General features: G+C 43.3%; 6 protein-coding genes and 3 long non-coding RNA genes across 17 annotated transcripts in view; 4 read left to right on the top strand and 5 right to left on the bottom strand.

Moving 5' to 3' along the window:
* LOC136199901 (uncharacterized) overlaps nt 1–8,232 on the bottom strand; it is a 26,168-nt gene extending 17,936 nt beyond the window's left edge. For both annotated transcript variants that reach the window (XM_065990209.1, XM_065990212.1), the window contains exon 1: nt 8,166–8,232. In XM_065990209.1, the coding sequence (XP_065846281.1) occupies nt 8,166–8,223 (58 nt within the window). In that variant the 5' untranslated portion in view covers nt 8,224–8,232. The remainder of the gene's footprint in view (nt 1–8,165) is intronic.
* LOC136199902 (uncharacterized) lies at nt 163–2,844 on the top strand. Its single transcript, XM_065990213.1, has 11 exons — nt 163–262; nt 330–671; nt 724–990; nt 1,046–1,327; nt 1,382–1,438; nt 1,501–1,554; nt 1,604–1,765; nt 1,816–1,914; nt 1,973–2,027; nt 2,085–2,334; nt 2,580–2,844. The coding sequence occupies exons 1-11, from the start codon at nt 178–180 to the stop codon at nt 2,694–2,696; spliced, it is 1,770 nt and encodes a 589-aa protein (XP_065846285.1). The 5' UTR covers nt 163–177; the 3' UTR covers nt 2,697–2,844.
* LOC136185299 (uncharacterized) lies at nt 3,034–4,664 on the top strand. 2 transcript variants are annotated; one of them, XR_010669511.1, is made up of 3 exons: nt 3,034–3,118; nt 3,171–3,226; nt 3,636–4,664. It is a non-coding gene; the product is annotated as an uncharacterized lncRNA (long non-coding RNA). The 2 variants fall into 2 exon arrangements; XR_010669510.1 differs by lacking the exon at nt 3,636–4,664 and having other exon boundaries at nt 3,171–3,325.
* Nucleotides 5,268–5,653, bottom strand: LOC136199907 (uncharacterized). The gene is made up of 2 exons (XR_010673243.1): nt 5,519–5,653; nt 5,268–5,467 (listed from the first exon to the last, which is right to left on the bottom strand). It is a non-coding gene; the product is annotated as an uncharacterized lncRNA (long non-coding RNA).
* Nucleotides 8,233–9,181: 949 nt separating the features above from the next.
* Nucleotides 9,182–11,082, bottom strand: LOC136199904 (uncharacterized). Of its 4 annotated transcripts, none has more exons than XR_010673236.1 (9): nt 11,024–11,082; nt 10,624–10,974; nt 10,300–10,572; nt 10,015–10,241; nt 9,912–9,956; nt 9,799–9,858; nt 9,596–9,745; nt 9,509–9,548; nt 9,182–9,459 (listed from the first exon to the last, which is right to left on the bottom strand). XR_010673236.1 is itself a non-coding variant. In XM_065990215.1 (9 exons), the coding sequence occupies exons 1-9, from the start codon at nt 11,076–11,078 to the stop codon at nt 9,321–9,323; spliced, it is 1,347 nt and encodes a 448-aa protein (XP_065846287.1). In that variant the 5' UTR covers nt 11,079–11,082; the 3' UTR covers nt 9,183–9,320. The 4 variants fall into 4 exon arrangements, 2 of the variants coding, with proteins under 2 accessions (XP_065846287.1, XP_065846288.1); XR_010673237.1 differs by having other exon boundaries at nt 9,183–9,459; nt 9,915–9,956; XM_065990215.1 differs by having other exon boundaries at nt 9,183–9,459; nt 10,008–10,241.
* Nucleotides 11,083–12,157: 1,075 nt separating this feature from the next.
* LOC136187612 (uncharacterized) lies at nt 12,158–13,860 on the bottom strand. Of its 2 annotated transcripts, none has more exons than XM_065975249.1 (8): nt 13,805–13,860; nt 13,431–13,757; nt 13,106–13,375; nt 12,818–13,057; nt 12,705–12,758; nt 12,566–12,658; nt 12,423–12,507; nt 12,158–12,373 (listed from the first exon to the last, which is right to left on the bottom strand). In XM_065975249.1, exons 1-8 carry the CDS (start codon nt 13,857–13,859, stop codon nt 12,271–12,273), a joined length of 1,227 nt encoding a protein of 408 aa, XP_065831321.1. In that variant the 5' UTR covers nt 13,860; the 3' UTR covers nt 12,158–12,270. The 2 variants fall into 2 exon arrangements, with proteins under 2 accessions (XP_065831321.1, XP_065831330.1); XM_065975258.1 differs by having other exon boundaries at nt 12,566–12,655.
* A 626-nt stretch (nt 13,861–14,486) lies between these two features.
* On the top strand, nt 14,487–15,151 carry LOC136187605 (uncharacterized). Its single transcript, XR_010669927.1, has 4 exons — nt 14,487–14,642; nt 14,692–14,922; nt 14,971–15,015; nt 15,069–15,151. It is a non-coding gene; the product is annotated as an uncharacterized lncRNA (long non-coding RNA).
* A 427-nt stretch (nt 15,152–15,578) lies between these two features.
* Nucleotides 15,579–17,605, bottom strand: LOC136183864 (uncharacterized). Of its 2 annotated transcripts, XM_065971760.1 has the most exons (9): nt 17,556–17,602; nt 17,343–17,503; nt 16,944–17,291; nt 16,620–16,892; nt 16,348–16,575; nt 16,214–16,300; nt 16,080–16,163; nt 15,943–16,027; nt 15,579–15,888 (listed from the first exon to the last, which is right to left on the bottom strand). In XM_065971760.1, the coding sequence occupies exons 2-9, from the start codon at nt 17,398–17,400 to the stop codon at nt 15,717–15,719; spliced, it is 1,335 nt and encodes a 444-aa protein (XP_065827832.1). In that variant the 5' UTR covers nt 17,401–17,503; nt 17,556–17,602; the 3' UTR covers nt 15,579–15,716. The 2 variants fall into 2 exon arrangements, with proteins under 2 accessions (XP_065827832.1, XP_065827104.1); XM_065971032.1 differs by having other exon boundaries at nt 17,343–17,605.
* On the top strand, nt 17,525–19,987 carry LOC136192260 (uncharacterized). 2 transcript variants are annotated; one of them, XM_065984452.1, is made up of 10 exons: nt 17,525–17,669; nt 17,717–18,064; nt 18,116–18,388; nt 18,446–18,673; nt 18,735–18,788; nt 18,837–18,902; nt 18,948–19,109; nt 19,161–19,200; nt 19,251–19,518; nt 19,740–19,987. In XM_065984452.1, exons 1-10 carry the CDS (start codon nt 17,540–17,542, stop codon nt 19,854–19,856), a joined length of 1,686 nt encoding a protein of 561 aa, XP_065840524.1. In that variant the 5' UTR covers nt 17,525–17,539; the 3' UTR covers nt 19,857–19,987. The 2 variants fall into 2 exon arrangements, with proteins under 2 accessions (XP_065840524.1, XP_065845801.1); XM_065989729.1 differs by lacking the exon at nt 18,837–18,902.
* The last annotated feature ends 64 nt before the right edge of the window (nt 19,988–20,051 follow it).

Raw genomic sequence — 20,051 nt, 5'->3', positions numbered from 1 at the left:
CGACTTGGCTACAGGCTAAAAAAGGAAGCTCATCTAAATGTAAAATTCACATGCAGCTCACCTACAACAGATAGCAAATTTCTTAATAAACAAAGGAAAAGAAAACATAGAACGAGCGGAAAAGAAGGAAGACACATGACCACAGCCTGCGTTTATCCGGGCTACTTGGTTCTCACTATGCTGCTACTCAGCCAGTATCATCCCGTTCTTCTTTCGATTTTTGCGTGTCTTTCAACAGAAGCGTATTCATACAGTCCAGTTGGTAGGTATTAATGGTTACGTTGTGTGACTCTATAACCTTTAATTATCGTCGTCTTCACCGCGTACAGGAGCAGCTAAGTCGATACATCACGAAGTCAGTGACGAAGGCTCCCAGAAGTTTTTTGTCGCTGATGGAGCAATGGCAACACTTTCGTATAAATTCAATGGATCTACCTCTGTCCGTGCCTTCGTGTGGAGGATTCTTCCAACTGACGAGGTGGGCGATATCTCCTCTGTTGGTTCAAAAGCGCGTTCTCCTTATTCGGTCACCGGCAATTTGGGAGAGAAGCGCACAAGCTTGACAATTGGCGCTGTGAATGCTTCTCTGAATGACAACGTTTACCAGTGTGTAGTATCTTTTTCACCCTTCTCGGCTGAACTAAGTGGTCTAGCAAATCTCACCATCAGGGGTACGTTCTTTTGCATTATGTTTGTATATAAAGGCATTTTGATTTTGCAAAGCTGTTCCAATGCTATCTGTAAATCCAGCATCTGGCCAGAGTGTTATTGTAAACATAAGCAAACCGTTTGTGATCAGAATCAATGTTACCCAAGAAGATACTGTAGTGAATTTGACAAAAAACGGCGATTTGGTGCAGCTCAATGGTACAGGAATATTCTACAAGCACTATGTTCGTCAAGTGAAGACTTCAACAAATGGTACATACGTTGCTATTGGTGACAATGATGTTGGCTATCATCAAGTCAGTTTCAAATTATTGGCATTTTGTAAGCGTTTCGCAATACAGGTATAGTAGACATGTGTTAATGCAAGTTTGTACAGATCTTGACGATGCGAAGTGCGGCGTCGTGGCTAATTCCGTGGTTCATGGAACTGTTACCTGTACCATCAAGTCTTTTCCACCGGTGTACAAAGGCACATATTCTTGTGGAAATCAAAGCGTTGAGTTGACGTGGAAGGAAATGGGAAGTCCAGACATGCTAGGAGTGCCTACATATCAAGCAAACGCGTCTATTAACAGCATGGATGTGCCAATATTCAATGGAACATGCAGGCTAATCACTGCTAATTTGCATGGACAGTTCAATGAAACTCTAAACAAAGGTTGATGTTCTATACTGTCTTTTTATTGCGCGCTAAGAGTAATGTATATTTTAGACCTACTACCAACACCCACTCCTTCACCACCTCAAACCAATGAAGAAGCATCTACATGTAAGGTGTTATAAATTGACGTACAGTACTGTACATGTTTCTAATGTTTCTTTCTGTTGTAGCAAGTATGACCGAATTTTTTAGTAGTGCAATGCCATCCGCCTCGTCACCTTCCAGTGCCTACTGATCTAATGTTCACTCAGTATAATTTAAGTTGACTTTTAGGTAAAGGTCTTAGTGTTGGAGCGATAGTTGGCTGTGCTTGTGGTGGCGTAGCAGCTGTGATTGCTCTTTTGCTGCTCCTTCTCTGTCCTATCAATCTATCATGCCGACGATGTTTGCAACGAAAGTGTTGTTCTTGCTGTTTCAAATGTTACGACGACTGCTGTAAAATCACGGTTCTACTCACATTCCGCGCTTTACATTTTTCCGTTTAGGTGGAACTCAGGGTGACTGTGAAGAACCCAATGAATCCAAAGCTACATGCTGTGCAGATTCCTACAAGTGTTCCTTATGCTGCTTTAATTGTTGCAATGGTAGAGCAGCGATAATTAACCTCATTTCTGCTTTAACGTTCTACATATTTTTAATAAGATTCTTCAGGCAGTGACGAAGCTGACGGACACAAGAAAGACAGCGTGCCTCTTGGGTATGCATAAACGTCTCTAATCTCTTTCTTGTGTTATGTGCGGGCTACATCATTTAGGAAAATAGAAGAGGCAGTGCCAGTCTCAGCAGCAGCCTCTTCAAAAAAACAAGAGAATGAAATTGAGCCCTATGTTGTGTCAGGCGGCGCTGTGTCAGCTACAAAAGAAGAGAAGTCCAAGGCAGCTCCCAAGTCAGCCTCAAAGGATGAGTACGCTCAACCTGACATGTCAAAGAAGACAAAGAAGAAAGCAGCCCAGCAAGCTCCTGCAGGTGGCGATGTCTACGCCCAAGTAGACAAAAAGAAGAAAGTAAAGCATTGTGTTCGCGAGGAGTAGTACTGCGGTGTTCTGGGGTTATAGCTTAGAGCTAAAGTTGTGTGACTCAGTATTGTTTGAGTTAGAATAAGGCAGTAGCTAGTGATTGTAAAAGGAGAGGTGATCTTGTTTTGCTTGTGCATGAATGTTTGGCATGGATCATGCATGTGCACGGATGAATTTGAAGCAGCCTCTGCATTGGTTCTAGTAAGCCATTTATTATGATCTTCTATTTCTAGGCTGAAAAGGAAGACTTGACTTATGCTGACTTGGACCATAGTGGATCCAAAAGTGGCACTCTGCAGTTAGCAAGCAATGAAGGGGGAGTTGTCTACTCTAAAATGCAAAAGAAATAGCACCCCACGTGAAACTTGAATTCTGTGTTTTTTGATGTTTTTTTAGAGCAGTCTTTTTCTAGTATGCGTCAGTCGAACGTCTCAACGTTTCGGTGTTTTCTAGAATAGTTGTGACCATTTTGTAGTTTTTTAGTATTTTCGTAAACCATTTCCGTGTTTTTGGGCGATACCATCAAGGGCGTTGGCCCTTCCACTTTCAATTAGGCGTGGCCGCAGGAAGAGGATCTCCTGAGTTTCTCTGAGCCGGATTTTCAGTGTCTGAAGAGGCATAAGATGCATTTCCTGGAAACTGCGATAAACTGTACGGGGCCTCGAATCGTCACCTAAAATTAAAATCAACGTGTCACGTGATAGAATTCAATGGCTTTTTCGAAGGCGAGAAAAGGTTTATTTGTCAAAGTAACTTACGAAGCAAGTTAAACGTATGAGAAAGATTGCGTTTAGCTAGTTTTTAGAAAATCGGGGCTCCTTTAGGGAAAAGCCGTCGTTTCGAAGCATAACTTCATTCAACTGACTTAAACGTGGCTCAGGTGAGTACGAACAAAGACTGTCAAGTAGTGTGGCCAGTAGGAGTGAAGCAGAACCCTTTTGGGAGGTTCGCCACGGTAGTAAATTGACGTTTTGCACTTCGCTCCTAGGGGTATTGTCATTCCACCCGCTTAGCTCAGCCGAGACATGCCCGTAAAGTAGCAGATCACTGCAATGAAACCTGCAGTGACGACGCGCAAGCATCGATTCGAGCCTAGTTAGAGTCCAAATCGAAGCTTCGCCGCGTCCATGTGTTCGACCTCTTGGCACATAGGCTACATATTAGAGAATTTCAAAGAAAACAACGTTAGAAACTAAATCGTTTTAGAAAGAAACGTCTATGCTCTATTCTTCCACGTAAAAACGTAAAGAACAAGCTCACTAATCAATTTTTGTTCCGTTTATCCATAGGGTCATTTTATCCAAGTCCTCTTTACTTTCAAACGCTTCAGTTCGCGAATTGGAGTAAACCGCCATACCAAGCGTCTTAACCCAGTCGCTCGTATGCGCTCGAAACCACATATTGAATCAAATTTTGTCCTGCTCCTTGCACTCCTTATCCACAGCCTGAATATCTACAACGCTTCTTATCAGCTTCTCCATCTCCGCCGCAACGTCAGGCGCCCTCTCGGCAATATCTCCTCCGGATCTATAGTCTAATTAAAAGCTGCGGTTTATAATTCTCATACAACGACGTCATCCCAAACTCGGTGTACTTACAGTTCCCCTTCCGAATCATAGAATGCTCCGTATTGGCCATATTCGAGTGATACTCACCAAAAACGAAATCGAGTCGCGTCGCCGACGACGTCTGACTCTGATTGTTAAACAAAAAAGTCGACAATGAATGCCCGTCGAGCTCGACGTCCTTCGAAACGTCGAGTCTCGCCCACTCCATCATAGTCGGATACAGATCGAGATTCGACGTCACGTTGCCGACGACGCGCCCCTTCGTCACGTCCGGTCCGCTGACGTCTGCAGATGTGCTCCATATTTCCCTCACCGTGATTGGACGTGGAAACGACGTACGTGTCGTCGCGTCGACCGATCACGTGGAGCGTCGCGATAGCGATCCGTTTGCGCGCACATGGCGTAGTAGGAGCGTCGCACTTTCAATATGTTGGCTTTCGTAAACGCTTTCATGTCGTCGTAAGATTTTCGACGAAGATGCTGTGCTTTTTCCTTCAAACTTAGAGCAAACTTTAATGACCTGTATTGACGAGGAAAATACAAAAAACAAAGAAACTCATTGGGTATAAAAACGTACAGTAACTTCAAGCTCATTTGCCGCTGCACGAACAGCGTCTAAAGTCATCAATAGTGTAGCGATTTCTGTCCAAGGACTCGACCGATATTTGTATGAAACAGAAGAAATCCAAATCTTTATAAAACTTAGAAACAAAGACCGCGAGGCATTTCTTTGGGCCATACTTTCCACGTTCGTTGGCGTATTCAATGTCGTAGAATTAACATGAAGATTCGGTCTCTTTAAGAATTTCCGAAACCACAGTTTGAATCCACGCCGACTCTTTCGTCGAAAGTGCAATCGAAAAAGAAGCCTTCTTGTATCTCTATCCCAGGCTTTCCGTCAAAAACGTTGACAGTAAAAGAGCTGACAACCACCAGCCGAGACCCAACAGCAGCAATCAGAGGCGTGAAACTGCAACGTTCTACAATCATGTCATAATCAAATCATGTCATGTCGTAAGGTACTGTACTTGGACAAGAACATATACTCATTGAATGTTCATATGCAGTATTAGCCTGCGTAGAATGAAACAAGAGAGCATGATCACTTGTTCGTGATTGTTCAGGCCAGCTAACGTTAATTGACTGAAGTTTCTCGCTTCACGAAACTTGACCACGTACTGTATATGTATTGCAAGCTAACAAATATTTTGGGGCTGTCCTGAGCTTGTTTCATTAGTATGAGTACGTCAAACATCGCAAAAAGACAAAGCAGAGAGCTTGAGCTAAAATCAACGAGTCCTTATTTTCAAGACTTGCTGCCGAAAAAGAAAGATACGCAGTTGCGCGAGGCAATAACCTTGGCTTTGTTCTTTGCATGCGATAAGCATAAAAACATTCAAACAGTCAGCGCAAAAATTGTAAGACTATAGATACAAGTTCAGCTCATGCGGCTAAAATCACGGCGTGACTCAAACGACCGTTTCACTTGAGCGTGTGCCAGCGGCTTTACAACCAGTTTTGGGCTTCGTCGCAAAGCGGTCTTTCATCCATTCCTAAAGTGTTATTTGAAGACGTGATTGTAATTATATAAAAATGATCCTTACCCAGATTTGCATAAAAAAAGCCCTAAGGAATCCTATAAAAAACTGCGTTAAACCTGATAAACTTGAAGAGGGTTTTACAAAATCCGAGTATAGTTGGTTTTGTATCAAATATTCTGAGCTGTGCATATGTACTGCACTCACCTCTACTAGACTCCTCTCTGGCATCTTTTGTCGCTTTACATGATTCGTCTTCTGGGGCCTACGTTGCAAAAATGCATGACTCACAGAGATATTATTAATTAATTAATTAATTAATTAATTAACCTCTATTTCTAAGACGATGTTACTCGACTGAGAGCCGACTTCAATGACCTGTGTACAGATTAATATGTTAATTGATAAAAGAAACTGATTTAAATACATACAGCAAGTTCTAGCTGTTTTGTGGCTGCCCGAACCGCCTTCAAAGTCATCACGGAGAAAACCATTGAAGCGTACGTAGTTTTGCTATGCAAGACTAGACTAAGATTCGTGTGAAACTGCAGAAGGCCAAATCTGAAAGAAGTATAGATTAATTCGAGAGAGATAGCGCGTGCATGGGCACTCCTGCTCGTACTTTCCCCGTTCATCTCCGTACTCGACAGTGTCGTTCTCAATCTTGATGACTCGAAGAGTTGGTCTGTTCAACTGTTTCCGAAACCATGCCTTGAATCCACGACGAATTTCTCTTCGAAAGTACAGTTGAATGACAAGTTTTTTTGTCTTGCGACTCCATGGATCGCCGTTGGGTTCTTTGCCGAACTCGCTAACATCAGTAAGATCGTATTCTATATCTTCTGACTGTTGTAGATATTCTACGTATTCAGACACGAGTCCTTTCTTAGATGCAGGGCCTTTAATTTCTAGTCCGCGAGGTCCACGCTGACACTAGGTTTTTATATAAGTCTCGAAACGTTTCGTCGATGGGCTTTTCTGAGCATTCGCCATACGCTGGCATTTTCACTGCATTGGTTATCACTACGGCAGTTAGTTCTTTTCCTGTCGCCTTTTCGAGCTTTTTTATAGCGGCAATGTGCCTCTGGTTGCGTGATTCGCCAGCCTTAATAAAATAGAGAAAAAACGCTGTAGCATCGAGTCTCGTAGCGTTTCGTATGGCAGTGCAAATCTCATCATCCAAAAACCTGCTATCGCTGTCGCCCAGGCCTGGAGTGTCAGTAAAGCTAAGTCGAAATGGAACGACACCGCCTCCTCTGTGCAGCACGCGAGTGTAGGTAGATACAGATGCTGTTTCAGACTAGAAAATGCAAAGCAGCTATATCTATATAGAGCTTAACCTAAATATAACAAACCATACCCCTTGTCCAGGTCTGGCTACGGTAGCCATCGTGCCAAAGGTTCGATTCATAGATTTTGTCTTTCCCATACCCGTTTGACCAACTGCTATTACTTGAATGTGCCTTTTGTCCTGAGGAACAAAGCTTTCTGCGCACTTTATGTGCTCTTCGGGCAAATAGAGGTCCTCTGATTTTGCTTCAGTTCTCACTTCAATAATTGAGCGATGCAAATCCGAAGAATGAAGCTGGTTAGGAGACAAACGTCTGGAAACGGGAGGAGTAGATGCAGATGACTGATGAGCGTTAACACGGCGTGCCTTTCCGGGACTACAGCTGAAAGTAAAAACGTCGCGTGTACGTTTACGCGCGTGTCTATGCTATGCGTATCTACCGGCTCCTTTGAGGCTTGCTTTCAGCCCGATATTTCTTCAATAAGTGTTTGAATTTCTTTTCTCCTGGACATGCAGTTACTCGCACATTCGGTGCGATTGTACAGCATAAACGTACCGGATAAGTGTAATTTATCAATCAATTCTTCCGCAGTGCCGATAAGGTCAGACTCCGCCTGCAACAGTCTAAATATTGTGGCGGTTTTTCCTTCCTTTTCCTTCCACTTGGCAAAAGCTCTGAAACACTTTGCCGGAATAGTTTTTTGCAAATCGCAGTCGTCGAGCAGACTGTCGCAAAGGCCCAGTGGCACGAAAAACAGCCTCCATCCGTGACCTAATCGGTGACATACGAGAGAAATTGCGCGATCTAGAGAGGAGAATTGCCAATTACATTTGACTAATTCTATGCTCCCAAAAAAGGCCTTTCCCTCCAAAGACCGTCTTTCTGAAGGCGCTCTATATGCGTTCATGCATGCATGGATGAGACCTCTCCCCTCGCGCTCATGCACCGTCCTAACGTCTTGAGGGGAAACACCTCTCCTGAACCCGCAAACAAAAATGCCAAAGCATACCGATATCATAGTTGTCGCTGCTGTCGGCATCTTGCTCAGACCCAGCTGAAGTTGTGCAGGTCAGCGTCTTTCGAAGAGCTGAAAACTTGTTGTACAAGCTATCCAAACCGATTGCTTTCGTCGCGTCTCCCAATAAGGCTGCTATTTGTGCATCTTTCCAGCCGCGTCGTGGAAGTTCGGTTTCTACCCAATAGATCGTGTCATTGGCACGAGGAGGAGAGTCGTGCTTTTGTAGAAACAATTCGATATTGATGCCGTTTCGCTTGCAATAAGAGATCATGAAGTGACGAAAACTTTTTTCATATATTTCTGACATGCTGATTGTAATGTCAAGTTCTGACAAAAGAGCCCACAATTCAATCTAAGAACACCTTTGAGCGAGGCTGCGTTCGCGGGCCTGATACTCTAGTACCCTCTTTACGTGACACACTGTTGGGCCGAGCGCTTGCCACAGCATTGGAGTCGTTCATAGCGAAAACCTATTAATTACCAGGTAATCCTATTAGCAGCTAATTAGGAAAGGGGATTTCCCCAAGCAAGTTGGGGATTGGTTCGGGATGATTTTCTATGTATTGCTAAGCACCGCTTCAATTTAAGCATACAGGGAGCAGAATTTCCCCCGAGTGGCGCATTCTCAGTACGGGCGTGTCACAGGGCGTGTTATGTGGTCGCCTGTACCGGTGACGACGACCGGATGCCGTACCTTGCGGCAAGAGGAGCAGTGAGACTGTGTTTGGCACGGAGTGCTTCCACCTTGTTGAAGAAAGCTGACACCAAACTACAGGAAAAAAGACTATAACTTCTGTCAGCCGGTTGTGCGGCTGACAAACTGCATGAGACGTGTAGCTACACCCAGACTGTACACGCACTGTCACAGCAGCCTGGGCCAGTGAGTTGTAATCGCTGTCCAGAAATGTGGCCTTCTACACAGATGTGCACCGAAAAGACTGGCTAATCAGCAGACGAGTTGATCGATATAGCAATCACGTTCTACCTCTCCCACCTGTTTACCATAGAGCATTCTCAACGTATGGAAGTGGAAAACTAGCAAGCCCGAGTGTGAAGGACATAGCTTGCGAGATCCAAACCTCAACGACGCACGCGCAGTGTCGCGCACAAGCCACAAAGCGTAAACCACACGGCTCTTCTACGTCTTCTACTACGGTTTCTCTAGAGTCCTTGCTTCTGTATCGTAGTCTTGGTCGATGACTGCCACCGACGGTTGTTGTCATGTGCCGGTGGCCCTGTCAGTTTTCTACGTGTATGGACCGTCACCGCTTCGAAGTGAATTATCGTCAAACCGGCACGACGACGACCCAACGCCACCGGGCATGGATGGTACGTAATATAAGAGTGCGTAGTTCTTGCTCTCCAACAGAATCAGAATGAGTAGAGGAAGCTGTCACACGAGTAAAGGGAGCTATACGTGAAGATAAATCATTCATTTACACGACCAAGACTGAGCCGATCGTTCCACCATTGAATAATGGACAGTTTACTAGTCAGACACAGACAACAAGATCAGACAATATCAGTCATACAAAAAGAATGAATCACAAACTTGGCGCTACATCGCTTCTGAAATGGTGGCATATTCAGGCATGCCAGCAGTAGTAGCCTTGGTAGTATGCTCGGTTATTTTCGAGGAAGCTTGATAGAGTGGGCTTGGATGAAGTTGAACATCCGAATTTGCATCAGAGTTTTTTCTAGCAGAAAGCTTGAAAGCCATTACTGTGTACAAGTTGGGAAACTTACTGTGGAGGCATCTTGTTTTGTTCATCAGATTCGTCATTACCTAAATAATTTCTTTTGCATGTACAGGATGTGGGTTGTAATATTTACAGCAGCCATTGTAGCACTTGAAACAGCATCGGCAGCATTTTCCTTGCAAACATCGTCGGCATGATAGATTGATAGGGCAGAGAAGGAGTAGCAAAAGAGCAATCAGACCTACACCACCAGCCGCACACCCGGCTACAAGTGCAATGACACCTATAGGAAAATAGTTAATTATTACAGTAAGCGAAAATCAGAAAAACATGCACTGGAAGGTAGTGCTGTAGGTGGCGGCGTTGTACTATAACCAGGCTTGCTTGAAAAACTTGCTACAGCAGAAAAAACATCAAAAAACGCATGGGCATTATTTATAACCAGTTACTACTTGAAGTGGGTCCTTCAGTGGTAGGGTGTGATGAAGGGGTGCCTATAATAAAACAAGGTTGAAAGTAGCTATTTTACAGAAGAAATGATTTACATTCTACCGCAACGGGAGAACAGTATCCATTGTTTATGATCAACGTGTAGGGACGAGGTTGCCCAGGTATTGTTACAGCTATGACATAATTGTCAAATCTGTCTGCTTCCCTTATTGGAACCAGCGACAGGTTGTTGAACTTGACTTCAATAGGCTTTGGACTGGAACTGAAAGTACAGTCCACTGTGCTTCCGCTGTTTGCATTACACAAATTACAGTCAATCAATCTAAGAACTGTTCAAAAACACTACGCGTGACATTTCTCTTGTGTGCCAAATTCCATGCCACTTACAACAAACTGTCACCATGAAATTTATTGAATCTCTTCCAACTGCATTCATTGCTTCAATCCTATAAACTCCTCCGTCAGAAATAGACGCGCTCGCCTTCCTGACTTGATACAGAGTTGAATTCAGAGCCACAAGCATTAGTGATTGATCACGAGTTGCGTTTAGGAGTGTAACATTCGGATTCGGTCTTCCTTCAATGACATTCACGGAAATATTAATTGGGTCTCCCTCGGCAATCACATCAGAAATACGGTCAAGTTGAAGTTTGGGAATTACTAAACACGTTGGATGCGCACACGTGCAGTGAATCAAAGTACGCATCGTACCTCCGAGTTTTACGATGACTGATCCGGCAAACGACGATGACGAAGACGGAATACCATTAGTTACAGTCGTGACAGTGACCAGAGGACGAAATGACGATCCGTCCGGAATCGACGCGTCAAAGTCAAACTCCAGCGTTGCAGTTAGACCAGAAACACTGGCGGAGAATCGACCAGGGTTCGGAACAGCAGATAAAGTAGTCGAACTGCCTCCAAGGCTCAGAAACCACCCAAAAGTTACTGACTGAGCGGCGGTGCGATGGACATATGTCAATGTCACCCTATCTCCACGAAGGGCAAATAAATCAGTAGCCCTACTGGAACCAGACTCTCCGACAATCACGGAACGTTGAACTAGAGAGAGAGATTTTTTAGTGCTACACCTCGAGGTAACACGTCAAACTGGTCTGCGAAATGGTGAGAACGCTGAAAAACACGCACAAACTAAAGTGATTCATTGCACATGCGCATTTTCTATGGTTCTCACATGTATGGAACGAGTCTTTACATCGTTTCTCTCTTGCATCAAACTTGGAATCTGGTTGTTCACTTATGAGCAAGATAAAGGATTCTCTATCTGTAGTTCAACGCTCGGCGATTGCGGGAGAGTCCGGTTCCAATTTTGTTCTATAGATCTACGCACTCCGTGGAGATAGGGTAACACTGACGTACAGAAATCGAAGCGCAGACTCTATTGGATGGTTTGTTACCATCGACGGAGGCGATTCCGCTTCTTTATCCAATGTTCCGAACCCCGTCCGTTTTTCGATGCTAAATTGTGGTCCAAATGCAACGCTCAAGTTCGAATTTGATGCGTCGATTGCTGTTTAGTAATTCACAACCTTGATAGTATTTCTGATGTTGGAATTGCTAAGGGAAAGCCAGCTGGGCCTGCTGGGTATAATGCTTTTATAGCATCGTGCGAATACTCGCAGCACTGTCGGTCGTTGAAGAAGGCAAATTCAAACGCACAACTACAGGTATAGTAGAACAGCGTTCTGCTAACATTAAACACTAGTTTGCACTTTGCACGTATCAACTCGTCTACTTTCCAATTGAGCTAAACTTCTCATTCTGCATCTCCGAGATCTGCGGGGACAGCCGCTCTGTAGAGATTTAGCAAATCCCCGTTACTTGTCAGGTTCACCTCAGCCTTTCCCTGGTTCTAATTGAAAAATTAGAATTGCCTGTAGTCACCTGGTAGATGGCGAAACGAAAATCATTGAAGCGTCTTAATTAATTACGAAAGTTCAACTTCCAATTATTTACAACAAAACTGGAAATCGCCTTTGATTTGCAGCGTTACATTGTTGCTCAGATGATTCGAGTCGAGACGAATCCACACCCCTGCAATGTGAATCTGAAGAGAAAGAATCAAAGCGGTTTATGTCATGGCGACGTCCCATGTATCGATAAGAAATTGTGGCCCTCCGTCACTGACAGAAAACGCTTGAAAAGCCTTTATGGTAGGTTCGTAAAAAGCGACTTTGCTGCAAGGTTTGTATCCTAATTTTCTTGTCTGCTAAAAGGAGCTCAAAGGAAAGGGTTCTAAAAGCAGCTATACAAAGAAATAAAGTTCAAGTTTCAAACTACACTGACAGTATTTTGTCTTCTCAGCCATGGTAGCACTGCCCTTGACTCTAAACGACTTCAGTCGTCCCTCGTCAGCTTTGAGGCAACTTGGTAGACCGGACTTGGATGCATTTCAAGGCCTTTTTCCTTCGTAGGAAACGGATCTTCTTTCCTATTCCTCCTAGACCATTTACGAAATTAAATATGTAGTACTTTCTGAGCATCAATACCGTCTCAGGCAGACAAAAAGAATTACTATTCCGATCAGAGCAGCACTAAACAACGTAGAAAGAACTGCTATTGCAGCTATGTAGCCTGCATACTTGCCAATTGAAGTTTATCATTTCTACCACCGCCCTATGCAACAAACTACCTTCATATCTTCTGCAACTCATTTTAGCAGCGTTGCTTGATGACTGGACAGTGATTTCTGAATTTTCATTTGCTTCAGTCGTTTTCCTGCCTACTGACGACAAACATAATGCTCATAAAAACAGCAAGAAATTATTGACCTGTTGCAAGCACTGATGGAGGAACTGTAGGCGCTATAGACACAAAAAGGTTGCCTATTTATAAGAGCAAATCATAGCTGTGATAAATGTCATTTACCATAGGAATGGCTCACATTCTACTAAAATTGAAAGATTATACCCATTTCTTATTAAAATTGCGTAATAATGAGAATGCCCTGGTATCATGACGGATACTTCATATTTGCCAAATCCTAATCCTATCGCTTCCTCCTTTGGACTCAGTGAATGGTTTTCAAACGTGACGTCAATGGGCTTAGGATTGGAGCTGAAAATACATTTCACTCTGCTCCCATTGTTTGCATTGCACAAATCACAGTCATCCAATCTAAGAACTGCCACAAAACATGTTTTTCTTGTCCTCAAAAGTCCGCGCCACTTACAATAAATCGTCACTGTAAAATTTATTGCATCGCTTCCAACCGCATTTATTGCTTTGACCCTATAAACTCCTCCATCAGAAATAGACGCGCTCATCTTTCTGATTTGATAGTGCGTTGAATTCAGAGCCACAAACAATTGTGATTGATTATGAGTTGTTTTTGAGAGTGTAACTATTGGATTTGGCTTTCCTTCAATGACGTTCACAGCAATATTTATTGGGTCTCCTTCAGCAGCCACAACATCAGAAATACTTTCAAGCATGGGAATTACTATACCACAATAGATCCGCACACGTACAGTGATCAATAGTAGTTCTTATCGTACCTCCGAGTTTTACTGTGACCGATCCACGAAAAAAAAATGAATAAGACGGCACACCATTAGTCACAGTCGTGACTGTGACCAGAGGACGAAATGACGATCCGTCTGGAATCGACACATTGAAGTCCAACGTTGCGTTGAGATCAGAAGTAGTTGCAACGAATCCGGGAACCGCAGACAAAGAAGTCGAATTGCCCCCGACGTTCATAAACCATGCAACACCTATTGACTGAGCTGCGCCGTGAAAGGCGTACGTCAGTGTTATCCTATCCCCACAACGTGCATATAGATCAGTGGAACCATTCTCTCCGACAACAGCCGAACGTTGAACTAGAGATATGTTTTAATAGCGCTGAATGCAGTAGATGCATGCCAACCGGGCTCTGACAATGCGAGAGAATTAAGAAACACGAAGAAAGCTAAGCCTTTCATTGCGCACGCGCACTCTGATCAGCATGTGTCTGGCGAATCTCCACATCGTTTCTCTTCTAACCATTGCATCATACTCTGAATCTGGTTTGTTTAGTACATAGCTATTGGATTAAAATAGAAAGTCTCTCTAGTTCAACGTTCGGCTGTTGTCGGAGAGAATGGTTCCACTGATTTATACGCACGTCGTGGGGATAGGATAACACTGACGTACGCCTTTCACGGCGCAGCTCTGTCAATAGGTGTTGCATGGTTTATGAACGTCGGGGGCAATTCGACTTCTTTGTCTACGGTTCCCGGATTCATAAAAATTACTAAAAGTTTTAAAGCAATGCTGGAGTTCGACTTTACGACGTCAATTACGGACGGTTCGACATTTCGTCCTAACGTCACAGTCACGATTGTAACTGATGGCATGACGTCTGCATCACAGTCATCTGCTGGATCAGTCACAATAAAACTTGGAGGTACAATACTACTGATTCACTCTACGTATGCTAATCTATTGTAGTATAATAATTCCCATACTTGACAGTATTTCTAACGTTGTGGTTTCTGAGGGGGATCCAATAAGTATTGCTGTAAATGCCATTGAAGGAAGACCGAGTCCAAGTGTTACATTCTCAAATACAACTCCTGATCGAGCATTATTGTTTGTGGCTCTGAATTCAACGCACTATCAAATCAGAAAAATGAACACGTCTATTTCTGATAGAGGAGTTTATAGGGTTGAAGCAATGAATGCAGTTGGAAGAGATTCAATAAATGTCACTGTGGCAGTTTGTTGTAAGTGACACAGAAAGATGATGCACGAGAGAAAACATGTTTTTGGCAGTTCTCAGATTGTTTGACTGTGATTTGTGCAATGCAAACAATGGGAGCGCAGTGAACTGTAATTTCCGTTCTAGTCCAGAACCTACTGAAGCTAAATTCAACAACCAGTCAGTTTCAGTAAAGAAAGCGATTGGATTTGTCAATTATTTCGTACCTGTAATTCTACCTGGGCAACCTCGTCAGTACATATTAATGATAAGCAATGGGTACAGTTCTCCAATTCTGGTAGAATGTGAGTCATTCTTTTGTAAAACTGCAGGTACTATTGTTCTCATTATAGGCAACCAATCTGTTCCTACTTTATCGACAACCACAGCACCAACCAGTCGGTGAATACGATTTTAGGTCACTTTAGTTTTATAGGCCTTTAATGTCTAGCACAACGGGTGTTAATACACCCACCCAGTAGCGCCGTTGCAGGACGCCGCAGAGTCTGAAACTTAGGAGTTTAGCTGCCTCTGTATTTCCTTTCTGTCACTGTTGGTTGTGGTGTTTTTGATTGTTCTTGCTCTTCTTTGTGCCCTGAAGCTTTGATATGGGCATTGTTTGCTACTTATAGGCTGTTTCAACAAGCGCTATAAAAGTTCCGTACATATCACATTTTTCGCTGCGCACTGACTCGAAAAAATTCCTTTACCAGCAATAGCAAGACAGACAAATGCACGCATGGTTGGTTGGTGTCTATGGCATACCGTTTCCATCTGTAATTCCAGCTATGCCGTCTACTTTTGCATGATTCCAGTAGTCTAAATTTGAATAAAGCAAAGCTACGCAATTTTTCTTCACTTATTGTACGCTGCAAAAGATCTTGGATCGGCGCAGCATAGACTGTGGACGCAGTTTGTCTGCTCTGCGGCTGCAAATAACATGTTAACGGAATCATCGAAAAATCTGCTTCCCCAGCGGTTGCTTCTTTGTTGCAATGTTTTCAGAAAAGATTAGGAAAAGAGGATTATAAAGGCAATTACAAAGAAAAGCGTGTCCACAAGAAGTTGCAACCGAACCTACAGTGCAAGAACTTTGGTGCTACTTTGTCTCTGAAATTGAAGCATACTCAGCCATGGCACTACCCTTTGCACGAGTTTCTGTCACTCTCGCAAGTTTTGATGCATCTTGATAGAGCGAGCTTGAATGCATTTCAACGTCTTTTTCGTTCTCTGTTTCTTTTGCTGAAATAAGATCTTCTTTCCTCTTTCCACTACATCATTACAAAAAAGGTGTGATCAATCAATCAAATGATAAAGATCAATACCGTTTCATGTAAATCCAAACAATCAATATTCCAATTAGAGCAGCACTAAGCAACACAGAAAGAACTGCTATTGCAGCGATGTAGCCTATACGTATATATCCACTTGAAATGTATCCCACTCATCTACAACAACGTACCTTCATTTCTTTCACAACTCCCTTCGGTCTTGCTTGGTGACAGTGACTGAAAAGTAATTTCATTCGATTCAGTCACTTTCTTTCCTACAAATGCATGCTGCCCAGTACAACTAACTTCCGCTAAGCGAATTGACCTGTGGTAAACAATGATGGAGCAGCTGTAGTTACAGGTCCGTTGCCTGTAAACAATGATGAAGCAGCTGTAGTTACAGGTCCGTTGCCTATGACAAAAAATTATTCTTTATTGTCACGTTACAAAAAAACTCACATTCTACCCGAATTGCAGAACTGTACCCATTGCTTATCATCAACTTACGAGGTTGCCAAGGTATCGTTACAGATACAACATAACTGTAATTGTCAAATCCAGCCACTTCCTTCACTGGAGCTAACTGGTTGTTGAGATTGACTTTGGGCTTGGGACTGGAAATGAAAATACAGTTCACTATGCTTCCATTCTTTGCATTGCACACATCACAGTCAAGCAATCTAAGAACTGCAAAAAAGTTTCTCTTATGCGCCAAATTTCATGCCACTTACCATGAACTATCAGTGTGAAATTTATTGAATCTCTTCCAACCACATTCATTGCTTCAATCCTATGAACTCCGCTATCAGAAATAGACGCGCTCGTCGTCCTAATTTGATAGAGAGTTGAACTCAGATTCACGAGCATTAGCGAATGATCGTGAGTTGTGTTTAAGAGTGTAACATTTGGATCCGGTCTTCCTTCAATGACGTTCACAGAAATATGAATTGGGTCTCCCTCGGCAATCCCATAAGAAATACGGTCAAGTTGAAGTTTGGGAATTACTAAACACGTTGGATGCGCACACGTGCAGTGAATCAAAGTACGTATCGTACCTCCGAGTTTTACGATGACTGATCCGGCAAACGACGATGACGAAGACGGAATACCATTAGTTACAGTCGTGACAGTGACCAGAGGACGAAATGACGATCCGTCCGGAATCGACGCGTCAAAGTCAAACTCCAGCATTGTAGTTAGACCAGAAGTACTCGCGGAGAATCGAGCAGCGTTCGGAACAGCAGATAAAGTCGTCGAATTGCCTCCAAGGCTTACAAACCACCCAAAAGTTACGGATTGAGCTGCGACGCGAGAAGTGTACGTCAATGTCACGCTATCTCCACGAAAAGCGAACAAATCAGTACTGGAACCGGAATCGTCTCCGACATTCGCCGAACGTTGAACTACATTAAATTTAATTTAATGAAACTCTTTATAATAAACATATGCCAAACCGGGCTCTGAAAATGCGACGAAATTAAAAAGCAAACAAAAGTAGCCGAAGCCTCTCATTGCTCAAAGCGCATGCGCACTTTAGTCGGCTAATGGTCGGGCCAGAGCGGTAATCCTACTTCTCCGTTTTGTTTCAAAAACAAAGTCTGTCTTTCTGCTGTGCCTATCGATGTTCTAAGCAAGAACAGTTGGACACAAAATGGCGTTCAAAATACCACGTGATGGGCTAGCGTGCGCAATGATGTCGCAGCTCTCTCTATATACGGCTCTGGGTCGGGCGATTCTCTGCGTCGTTTATCTTTTAGCCATTGCATCGAACTCGGAATCTGGTTTGTTTACTAGCAATTGTGATTAGGAAGGCTAAAAGACTCTCTAGTTCAACGTTCGGCGAATGTCGGAGACGATTCCGGTTCCAGTACTGATTTGTTCGCTTTTCGTGGAGATAGCGTGACATTGACGTACACTTCTCGCGTCGCAGCTCAATCCGTAACTTTTGGGTGGTTTCTAAGCCTTGGAGGCAATTCGACGACTTTATCTGCTGTTCCGAACGCTGCTCGATTCTCCGCGAGTACTTCTGGTCTAACTACAATGCTGGAGTTTGACTTTGACGCGTCGATTCCGGACGGATCGTCATTTCGTCCTCTGGTCACTGTCACGACTGTAACTAATGGTATTCCATCTTCGTCATCGTCGTTTGCCGGATCAGTCATCGTAAAACTCGGAGGTACGATACGTACTTTGATTCACTGCACGTGTGCGCATCCAACGTGTTTAGTAATTCCCAAACTTCAACTTGACCGTATTTCTGATGTGATCGCCGAGGGAGACCCAATTCATATTTCTGTGAACGTCATTGAAGGAAGACCGGATCCAAATGTTACACTCTTAAACACAACTCGCGATCATTCGCTAATTCTCGCGAATTTGACTTCAACTCTCTATCAAATCAGGGCGACGAGCGCGTCTATTTCTGATGGTGGAGTTTATAGGATTGAAGCAATAAATGTGGTTGGAAGAGATTCAATAAATTTCACACTGATAGTTCATCGTAAGTGGCATGAAATTTTTCACGCTGGGTAAACGTTATATGAACGTTATTGTGCAGTTCTTAGATTGCACATATGTGATTTGTGCAATGCAAACAATGGAAGCATTGCGAACTGTACTTTCACTTCTAGTCCAAAGCCTACTGAAGTCAAATTTGACAACCAGTCACCGCGTCTAGTGAAGGAAGGGCCTAACAATTATAGCGTGTCTGTTATGATTCCAGGGAAACCTCGTCATTACAGATTAATGATTAGCAATGGGTACAGTTCTCCACTTCGGGTAGAATGTGAGTCGTTTCTTCCTCTAAAATGCTTGTAAAATGACAATAATCATTGTTATTGTTATAGGCAACCAACCTGCAACTACAAGTCCTCCCGTATCTACAACAGCATCAACAACAGGTCAGTAGATACGGTTTGTTTGATAACTCTAGTTTCAGAACCCTTTAGTAATACCTAGCACAATGGCTACAAATACGCCTAGAGTAACTGACGCCATGACTACAGAGCTGCAGCGTAATATCTGAAATGATCTTTTCTAAATCTGTTATTGTTTTTTAGCTGGTTCTACGCCTTACATCGCTATTGGTTGTAGTGTTGGTGGTGTGGCTGTGATTGTTCTTCTGCTCCTTCTTTTGTGTCCTATAAAACTTTCGTGTCGCCAATGTCTGCAACGTAAATGCTGTTTGTGCTGCTTCAAGTGTTATGACAACTGTTGCACCGGTACTGTGACCATTTGATCCCTCAACGTGCAGTTACAGATACATTTTTTAGGCAGCAAAAATGAAGGCAAGAAAGAAAGCGTGCCCCTAGAGTATGCTTGAATAGCGTTCTCAGCTCTTTGTGTAACGCGTCGGCATTCAGAGATGTTGAAGAAGCTGAACCATATGCAACGTCTCCAGGAGCCCCAGCAGCAGCCTCTTCAAAAAAACAAGAGGATGAAGTTGAGCCCTATGGAGTGTCAGGCGGCGCAGTGTCAGCTACAAAAGAAGAGAAGTCCAAGGCAGCTCCCGAGTCAGCCCCAAAGGAAGAGTACGCCAAACCTGACATGTCAAAGAAGAGTACGAAGAAAGCAGCCCAGCAAGCTCCTACAGGTGGCGATGTCTACGCCCAAGTAGACAAGAAGAAGAAAGTAAAGCATTGCGTTCGTGAGGAGTAGTACTGTTGGGTTGTGACTCGCTACTGTATATTTGAGTTAAAATAAGGTAATAACTAGATAGTGTAAATGTGGAGGTGATGTTACATGTAGCTGTTGTGTTTGCTTGTTCGTGGATCATGCATGTGCACGGATGAATTGGAAGCAGCCTCCCTTTGGTTCTAGTAAGCAATTAAAATATGATATTCTATTTCTAGGATGAAAAGGGGGACGTGAATTATGCTGCCTTGGACCATAGTGGATCCAAAAGTGCCACTCTGCAGTCAGCGAGCAATGAAGGGGGAGTTGTCTACTCTCAAATGCAAAAGAAATAGAACCTCGCGTGAAACTTGAATTCTTTGTTTTTTTGAATGTTTTTAGAAAAGGGTCATTTTTAGTTTGCTAGTAGTATGTGTCAGTCTAACGACTCAATAGAATGTGATCGTCATTTTGCAATTTTTCAGTATTTCAGTAAACCGTTTCCGTGTTTTGGATGTGCGATACGATCAGGGCGTTGGCCCTTTCACTTT

This window comes from Oscarella lobularis, chromosome 1 (assembly GCF_947507565.1).
Source record: "Oscarella lobularis chromosome 1, ooOscLobu1.1, whole genome shotgun sequence".
Taxonomy (NCBI): domain Eukaryota; kingdom Metazoa; phylum Porifera; class Homoscleromorpha; order Homosclerophorida; family Oscarellidae; genus Oscarella; species Oscarella lobularis.
This window is presented reverse-complemented; position numbering and strand designations above follow the sequence as displayed.